The sequence below is a fragment of the Tinamus guttatus genome, unplaced genomic scaffold, assembly GCF_059628265.1.
Source record: "Tinamus guttatus ecotype Peru unplaced genomic scaffold, ASM5962826v1 Tinamus_guttatus_pri_ptg000004l, whole genome shotgun sequence".
Taxonomy (NCBI): domain Eukaryota; kingdom Metazoa; phylum Chordata; class Aves; order Tinamiformes; family Tinamidae; genus Tinamus; species Tinamus guttatus.
Window position 1 is genome coordinate 3873409 of NW_028288538.1, and position 9908 is coordinate 3883316.

Here is a 9908-nt window from a genome sequence, read left to right on the forward strand (position 1 = left end):
TTGCAAATGAAAAAAAGTAACTGCAGTTTGGAAACGCTGCTCTCCATCCATCTTTTACACTAATGTAAAAGTGAACTGAGGTGATGTGCTAGAAATTAAACAATGCAAGGAAGTCATACTAAGAGAAGACTACAAATAGGTTATCCATATAGGCCTGTAGAAAAGTCCCTGCTTCTTTAATGAAGACAGATTTCATACAAAATCATTTAAACATGTTTAAACTGCAGTTACTGATGAAATGAAGGAAAGTCAATTACTAGTCTTGTAGTTTTCTCAGAAAGTACAATGTTCTACCACGTGAAGCACCGGATTTTAAACTCCAACCCCTCTTTAAGACACATGGAATAGTTCTAGCAGTTCAAAATTCCCTGTAATTTCAAGACTTGTCTGTAAACTTGCACATTGAGAATGCTGTATTTCTGCTCCTTCGGGTGTTGATGGCATTGCCACCGGGTGGATTACTCAGACCGACTGATGCTTGGCAGGAAGCAAACATTCTACTTTAAATGAAGGCTACAAAGGGCCAAGTAAAATGCTGTGCCTTCATTCTTAGCAGCAACAAACTCTCACTGTTCTAAATGACCTGAGGAAGAAAAACATTCAAATATTGCACCAAAACAAAATTAGACAGCAACAAACAAACATGGAAACACACTAAAAATGAAAAAAAAAGAAATAGGATGGGTAGCAAATGACCAGTGCAGCCCCTGACAATACACCTATGAACAAAAATGCAGGAGTAATGAAAAGCATTGTGCCCTTTCCAGAGGATTTTGTTCCCCTGATGCCTGCTTTCTCTTCAGTTATAAGCTCTGTCTATTCTGGGTATATTTACACTTCTCCCTATGCCTCCTATTTCTCGTTCACTAACCACAGAAACCATTTCAGGTTCCTTTTGTTCCGAACCTTGAAGTATACTGGAGGTTTACAAGACTTTTTTTTTGGTCTCAGATCTGACCGTAAGTAAATATCCAAAACAGAGGTAGGCTTATAAAGGCTTCTGAATAAATAAATATTGTCCGTTTTGCTAAGTATACCTGCTGCTGGCAAAAGGTTTCTCCTTTGCCATGCTTCTGCTTATCATGCTATCCATAGGCTTAAGATGAAGAAGAACTACATAGTAAAAGAGGCTAGAATAATTCCCTTAAGAGATCCCTTTAAAGAAAGCATAGTGCATAAGCTCTTATCAAAGTTCAATTTTCCTTTACATACTTGTGTCTTTCATTCATTACTGGTTGTCTTCATAATATTGTGTAATAGCTATTCTGTCATCCATGCCACCTGTAGATCGAGTATGAGTGATGAAATAGTACCACTTGGCAGGTGTTAGAAGGGCATGTTCTCATGAAATAAAAGGTTAAGCTGGAGTGAAATTTTAGTAGTGTTCTGTTCTTGGATGCAAACAGTGCAAAACTGAAGCCCCAGAAGCCTGGGGAATCTTTTGGAAATGTGTTCTTGCCCCCACTCTGTTCTACCACCCAAGTTCTCAGTATCAAGATCATTACTAAAATTCTTCTGGAGCGTTCCTTGTAACATGTAAGTTCTCTTCAGAACATCCACAATTCTCCTCCTTGTACTTTATATAGAATATCCACCTTTTAAAAGGCCTTCAGTGTTTTCAGGTACTTTTCATGGTACCCCATTCATAGCTGCTCCCATGATATCCTCTGTGCAGACTAATCCAGCAGGTTCTTTTCCATCACCAAACATGCTCATACCTCCATCTCCGTTTTCCTTGACCTTTCTTGTATGCAAACTTAAGTTTGAAAAAGAAAACTGTTTCCTTTTTAGCTGCACTATCAGCTGAAGCAGCAGAAAGGTAAGACATTCATCACAATGATGCTCATTACAAATCCTCTTCAAAGCATGAATGAAACCGGCTGCGTTTCCTCTACATCAGTAGGATGTGGATCAATCTAAAGAGTGGGGGGAAAACAAACAAACAAAACTAATTACAATGATTTCTGCATTTCCAGTTTTTTTTTTTTAATTCCCCTCTATCTGACAATATAAAAAACTTGATAATTCAGCAGTGCTTTTCAAAAAACTTGTTTATTTTTTTACCTCTGAATAAAGAGGTGGAGGCTGGAACCGGAACTCTTGTATGTAAGCAAACACAGGACAACACAGTTGTTCCTCACAGTCGATTGGTGGTGGATAGGCAGGAACATGTCTGGAGAACTCTTCCTCAGACACTACATCAGCATAATTTGGTGGTGCTGAAACACAGGAAGTACTACTGTCAGGTTTTAAAATATTCACTCCCAGATGGACAATATGTGGCTTTATGGTATCCCAGACCATTACGACCATATTTATTCAACACTGTAGGACAGTTTTGAATTAAGTACCCTATATCCATCAGTATTAGATGCAGAGCTATGTTTTTGTTTACTTAAGATGAGTCTACAGAGGCAGACTGCAGAAATGAGGTGCTGCTAGGGCTATTCCAGCAACAAGTCTGGGTTCTATTTAAGCTATATCCAATAATGATTAACTTTATGGTGCCTACCCCCAGGGCAGAATAAATCGAAAGCAGTCAGACAGGTAAGGAAAGCTGGAGTTTGGATTCTGAGTCAGATTTAGCTGCTTTGCTTCTTATGAGTCTAAACAGCATTTTTATTGATACAGTCCTTAAACTGGCATTACTATCCTCTTGTTATAGACAGTGCTAAGCTGTATTCTAAAAAGCTCAGGATGAATTACCTTCAGGGTGCTCTGGCATGGTCAATGCCAGCCAACTCATATCCATACTGAACTGGCTGGTAATGCTGGAGTTCCTGCTTGAAAATCCAATACATGGAATTGTGCCAATCACCAGAGGCATTTCAATCATCAGTTTCTTAGCACCAGGGATATGGATATATACCTATGTGACAAACCCCAAATAAAAAGAACCCATTAAGTGGTTGCATCTACAAGATATGTATTTCCTATACTGCAGATGGCTTAAAAATCACTAAAATGTATTAAAAATTCTCATATGAGGCAAGTTTAGCTCATATTCTGAAAGCTTTCATTATTCCTCAGCTTTATATATTGCCTGTAGATGACTTAAGATAATGTGGTGACTAAAGTATTTGCACAGTTAACTTTCAGGCCTGCCTCTCCATTTATGAAGGGAATGACAACCCATTCAGCTTGAAATACTCTCCAATAACTTTTCCAGGTCTCCACCAAGCTTATTCTTCCTCAGAAGAGTTTTCTATTTTTGCCATTATTCCCATTTTTCAGTTTCAGAATCTGTTCTTCAGACTCCTAACTATACACAATATTTATTCTGAAACATTTCCTACTACAAAATCTCAGAGCTGCTCAGGAAAGAATACACTTTTGTTCCCAACTCAGCTTCATATTCAATGCGTGCACATGTTGAATGAAAATCTGGACTTACTGCTAATGAATATTCTACTCGAATAATACAGCAGTCAAGTATAGAAGGGGATACAGGTGGGATTTTCAGCGTTTTCCCATTCCAGGTGTCTGTACTCCCAGAGGCAATGTGGTTTCCTCGCACGTTGGCAACCATCTGACGGAAGGTCTTTGTCTTCCCACTGGCCAAGTAAGTTTGTGTTTGGAAAATGGCAGCTTTGGGAACAATCAAACGAGAAGAGCAGTTCTCAATTTCTGCATAGATTGGTATGGCCTCCCCTAAAGGAAAAAAAAAATAGAGAAAGTTCAATGAATGATTTGTGTTTCCCAACTTTCCTTTGGGAATATCAGAACATGTTACGGAGCACATACATCATCTGCAATGTTATGAGAACACTACTTGTTAAGTTTCCTCAAGCTAGTTTCTCTGCAAAGTAGTATCCAGGCAGAATTATAGCCACCTACTACATTTTAGTAAAAACAATGATTCATTTTAAAACATTAAGTGTAATAGGAATAAGCTTTAAAGCTCTGTTTTCAAATTATGCAGTCTTCCTTTTATACAATATTAACTGAATTTCAGAATGCTTCCTCAGTGTATCTAATGTTACCAAGATTGCAGAGAGGCAGCTACAGCTGTTACACAAATGTAAATCTATGCACAAAGTACATAAAAAAATATATCCCCAACTTAAATATTTTGTCCCATCTAAAGCATTTTTTTCTTTTGTTCACTGAAAGGAACTTGGTCTTTCCATAAGAATATTAACAGGACTACCTTTCAGTTTATATTCCCAGCAGTGGAAGGGTGTGGGGGGATTGTTTTTCCAAGTGAGATACACATCTCACTAAATTATGCACTAAATAGAGCTATTCCTCCAACTGTTTTCCATCCATCAATTGATGCCTTTGCAGAGATCACAGAAAAACCTATTAGAGATCTAATATTCACATTTTTGAAGGGTGAAGATAACTACTCTTACCATTACAGTATCCCTTCCTCTCAATTTTGGCACTCAGAGACACTGGCCCAGAGGTGAAAAACCAACAGCCAACCATCTTCTCCTGACTTCTTAGAACAGGTGTCTATAAAAGAATATTTTTTTGTTTTATGGCATGAAGCTACCGATCACTTGCATCTTAATGTTATGTGCATTTGGCATTGAAATCTAGCCCTAAAATCCACTTGGATCTAAACCACTGTATTATTCACTGCAGCTGGGGTTTTGCTATGGTGTGAAGTGGAACCACAGTTTGGCCAATTGAAAACATTGCATGATTTAAAAACCTACTGTGTGCTTAAAATGTGTCAAGTGTCTACGAGAGCTATGTCCAACCGTCTGCAAAAGGGTTTATGAGTGTAACTTTCTAAAAAGCCTAGGAGAACATACACCCTCCACTGAACTGCAGTATTTATTATCCACCTTCTTCCCTGGAGGAGAAGGCAGAATTAAGTTATTCTGCAAGCAAGTAATAGATAAGCAAGCTATTTTTACCTTTGATATCCATCATAAAAATGCTAAGTGTGTACCATGTGGGCTAAACTGATTCATCTTCAGACCTTGCAAGCTGCACATGACCAATGTTTACTCTCATGTGATGAAAACCTTAATTATTCATGAAGGCCCTTCACATTAGATGATATTTACACTTTAAGATTTTCGTTAGACTTAGCTTGCAACACATAAGCACACAGGTCCAGGGTGCAAAATCCAACTTCACTAAAACTCCAAACCACGATGCAGGCTACTTAAAATGATTCACTGAGCACTGCTGCAGACCTGCAGAGATTTGCAGCAGTCAGGGTAGCTAAAGTCTGAAATTTGTGCCATTTTGTGCTGTTTTGGAGGGAGCCTGGTAATCCATTACGACAGGCACTGCCACTCTATTTGCACATAGCCCCTTCCTAGTATTATCTACTCAGTATTATCCTTGCAGCAACTGGATACACTGTCTTCACATTCCTAACACACCATGTTGAATATAAGCACTGTATTCTGGTTACATGTATCACTGCCAATTTACTTAAGTTCTAGCTCTAGAAAGACAAAATAAAATACATGCATGTAAGGGGAAAAAAGGAAGTGCTTAAAACATCTCTTAGCTATATTCACATTATGATGAAAAGTTAAAATTATCCTAGCATTTCAATTAAAACAGAAATTACCCATTCATATTTAAATGAATAACCATTTAGATCCAGTTGCTATCATGAAAGTGCAAGGTATAATTTTATATTATTTTCATAATATGGGTTGAGATAAAAGAATCCAGCTCATTAGCTTCCATCTTGCCTATTTTCTCATTACTTAATGCCTGATCTTTCTTATTACTCTACAGTATTTCTAGTGATTATTAGAAGCTCAATGCTTAAATGTGGCCAAATCTGTCATAAGGAAATAACTGAAAAGATGTGTGAGGCAGCTGCATGCATGCACTTAATGTTAGAAAACAACATGCAGAATAGAAGGATACATAACATAATGGCCAGCATATAAATGACAGGCTGGGCATGATTAATACTCTTCTGTAATTACCACTCCTCAACCTACTATTATTGAAGAGTTTAGGACACTGCAGCCCTGTGAATGTAGTTGCTCTGGTAAGAGTAACTACTCTACTCTCGTGCATTATTATTGTTAAGCCTTATTAATGCATTTTAAGCCTGCATAACTTTTTGGCAAGAGCATCTCTGCCAGCAGGGATGTAATCAATGGTATTAAAAAAAGCCACTCTGTTTGCTATTCACACAACCTAAGATCATCTATTTATAGAGAAAAGCTTAGGGAGCTTATATGCTTTCAGAAGTCAGAAAATGACACTCCAGAATAACAGGGAAATGGTTACGGCTGGATGTGAATTCTTCTCGGAAATGCATTTTCTGCAGCTGTCTTTAAGGGGAGCAGGGGGGAAAAACCCTCTTACCAACAGCGCGGGCGAGTTGACATCGATATGGCTAATAACCTGCAGTTCTGTCTGCACGCTTTGATCGGGCGCCGCGGGCCTTTCCAGGATTGCTTTCACATAGTACTGAATGCTGCCATACTTCCCAGTAAAAGAGGTCACCAGAGGCCTGAAACAAGCAATCACAAAAGCACGCCTCTAAGCTTGCAGTTCAGGTCCAAACACGAACGCTTCCTGTGTATATAAGTGTTTACCAGTTTACACCTCCCATTTTTAGGGCCTTAGGGAAGCTGAAACAAGCCAGGCACGTCTATGGGGTGGTTGATAAAGACAAACGTATAAAGCTGACCAATCAGTTTGATAGTTAAATAAATAAATAAATAAATAAAGTGAGTCAAATTACATTGCTTCATCTGGTTTTCAAAAACAAGTCATGCCCAATACACTCCCCTCGGGTTGCGTTATTTCACTTACTCTTGTGGGAGCTGAAAGCTGAAGGGAAATTCGTGTTTTCCATCTAGAAGAATTAAGCTTTCTTCACCTGTAGCACAAAAACACATAGTATGTTTTACTTATCCCATAAACAGAAGAACAAAGCCTCTGCTTTTTCAAATCATTTATAAGGAGGAAATTTCTTATTGATCCCAGTGGGGTCTGGATTGGAGCCCACACTTTATTTATTCTGTGGTGCAATTTCAATGAAGAAAAAAAAAAAATCAAGGAAACAGGGAGATCTAAGTTTCAGTTCAGGATGGTGGCCAATTTCTACAGCAAGATGGCTTCTAGAGAGAGTAAAATGAATTTCTTCTTTGTTTTAACAGTGTAAGTCTACTTTTTTTTTTTAACAGAAATAATAAATAACAGACCGTCTTCTGCACTGAAATGCTGCAGTACAAGGCCAGGTTGATAAAATACAGCGTTATGAGCAGCCTGCCTGAGCGTAACACACTCCCTGGGCCTGCGCTGCCAAGTCATGTTTCCAGGCCCAGATTTCCTTCTCTTTTTGCCCGTTTTTCTCCCCAAACCCGCGGACAATTCAGCGCGCGCGGGGAGAGGCCGTTTCCCCCCCATCCCCGCGCGCTGCTCGGCGCCAGGCCAGGGGGATCCCCCGCGGCCGGGGCCTCCCCCGCTCCGCGCCCGTCGCCGCTCACCTGCGGGCGGGCGGCGCAGGAGGCTCTGCCGCACGTCCAGGTAGGGCACCTCGGCCTCGCGCCGCGGCCCCGCGCCCGCCGCGCCCGCCGCCTCGCTCCAGCCCACGCGGGCGCGCCCGGCCGCCTCGAGGCGCAGCCCGCGCAGCGGCAGCGCGCCCGCCAGCTCCAGCAGCACCTGCCCCGACACCGTGTCGCCGCTGCAGTAGCCGCCGCGCCGGGCCTCGTCCTCCAGCACCAGGGCCAGCGTCTTCACCTTCGCGCCGGCCCCGGCGCCCAGGCCCGGCCCGGCCGCCGCCATCGCCCCGCTGCGGGGAAGCGGGCGCCCGCCCTCCGCGGCCGCTTTAAAGACCGCCCGTCCGCGCCGGGGTCCGCAGCGCGGAGTCCCGCCCCACCGCGCTCCTCATTGGCCCGTGGCGCGCTGGGCGCGCTGCTATTGGCCACCGCGCGGCAGCGCGCCCCCCTCCCTCCTCATTGGGCCGCTGGCGGGAGCTCGCCGGGCCTTGCGTCACGCTGCGTGATCAGCGCGGCCGGACCAATCCGGGAGAGGCGGATGCGCGTGGACAGGGCGCCGATTGGCGGCGCGGCGCAGCCGCCCGGCCCGCTGGCCAATGGCGGGGCGAGGCCACCACGTGCACAGCCTGTGGATAAACAGGCGGGCGGGGGCGTGGCCAGCGTGAGGGAAGGGGCGGGGCCATGGCGGCGGGGCGGGCGGCGGGCGGGGCCGGGGGACGGCGGCGGCCCCGGCGGCCTCTGAGGCGGCCGGGCGGGTCGCGCTGCTTCGGCGGCTCTGCGATACGTTCGTTCCCGCAGACATCGCGGGGCTGATGCTGGAGAGGGTTAGCCGCTGGCATGTGCGCAATGTTTGTCAGTGTTTCCCACTCGCAAAAGAAACCGCACGGCCTAGGAGAAAACACACAGCCTGTATGGGAAGTGGCCAACGTATCTATGTTACAAAATGAAATGCCTTTCGTATGAAGGGCGGTGGCTGAACTTGTACCGGGAAGAGCTGTGCTTTTTGATGGCATTGGGGCCTCCTCCTCAAGGCGTGCACAGCGGCGTGGTGGCAGTGGCGTGTCCCAGCGCTGGTCACTTGTGTCCTCGAGGCCTCTCAACGGTGGCCTCTTCCGGCTCTTCTGCCTCTCCATGCACAGGAAAGCACCGGTCTGGTGACTCCCTGTCAGCCGAGTCCCCGACTGACTCACCCAGTTGCTGCAATTAGCAGAAAAAATGTCTTCCACACTCAGAGCCTTGGCCTTTAAATAGCTCCAGGAGTCCAGGGCATGCCCTTGTGACACCCTGTACCCCGAAACCTGGGCGCGTATTCAAAACTGCTTTGGTAACGAGGGCCCTTCCTCGTGCAGAGCCAGACAGGCCACCTCAGCACCTTGGGACCGCTGGGGGAAAAGGAACGTGGTTACAGATGGGAGGAATTAATGGGGTTTGTCTGGATCCTTGGCCACCACTGCCCCTTCTCCTGCTGGATATGAATATGCCTTCTCCTGCTGGAGAACGATGTAAGGGAAGAAAATAATGTTGTGGTTGTTTGAGTAGTTAAAAATGGTTGGATAGCCATACCCAACATTTTGCGCTTTCTGAACTAGTTTAAATAAATAGATTATTTGACAAAAGAGTTTTTCCAATAAAGTAAAAGTGTGGATCAGATTCACAATTTTCGGGGGATCAGCCCCCTTTGAGTAACTGTGTGGCAAGAAGAGAATGTGACACTGGATAGGCGTGTTGATAGTGTTTTTGTCTGCATGAAAAGAGAGGAAGAGTTCCGGGTGCTTTTGTAGAAACTGCAAATGTTCCATCACACTTGGGAATTTTGGTATATAAGGTCGTCATCTTTGTTATTTTTAGTTAAAAGTTACATAGCTTGAATGTCTGAATTTGTCTATGCCACATAAAGCCATTCTTCATACCTTTTTTTATTATTTTTGTATTAGCAAATATCAGCTTAATTGTGTAGCCAGGCAGCTGTCCACACTTGGATGTGCACCCGGAGTATTTGCTTAGGGACATTGTACTTAGATACAGCGTGTCTACGCAGTTGCTTGCAAATGATCTTGAAAGTACAATGCATATAAAAGAAAAACTCAGTTTTATTCCTGTTTGGATTAGATTCTGTAAAAAAAAAGCGCAGGGAGGAGGGATGGACGTACCTATGGATGCTATGCAATGATTCAAACTTTGCCTCCCAGTTCTTCTTTGCAAGTGCAAATGAGCTAGATAGGTCAGTGAATATGCATGGGCAATTGTGAAAGAAAACATTAGACAGAGTTAATGAGAATTAAAAGCCTTGAGTAAGAGGAACAGGTAGCCCATGGGGGACACAGGAGTGTAGGAAAGCTCAGTTACAGACAGGTGTTACTTGTTCTAGATGTTTGTTTGCCCTTTAGGACTTTTTTTTTTTTTTTGGAAGGATTCAAGGATCAGAACTTCCCTGTTGAAATTATCACGCAGGGACCGAGTGTTTTCTCA

The 9908-nt window shown here is 43.6% G+C and overlaps 1 protein-coding gene across 1 annotated transcript; it reads right to left on the reverse strand.

Annotated features, from left to right (window-relative positions):
• Positions 1–222: 222 nt before the first annotated feature.
• ARRDC4 (arrestin domain containing 4) lies at positions 223–7740 on the reverse strand. Its single transcript, XM_088537470.1, has 8 exons — positions 7428–7740; positions 6751–6817; positions 6298–6445; positions 4356–4458; positions 3395–3651; positions 2707–2869; positions 2065–2219; positions 223–1916 (listed from the first exon to the last, which is right to left on the reverse strand). The coding sequence occupies exons 1-8, from the start codon at positions 7723–7725 to the stop codon at positions 1860–1862; spliced, it is 1248 nt and encodes a 415-aa protein (XP_088393596.1). The 5' UTR covers positions 7726–7740; the 3' UTR covers positions 223–1859.
• Positions 7741–9908: the final 2168 nt, after the last annotated feature.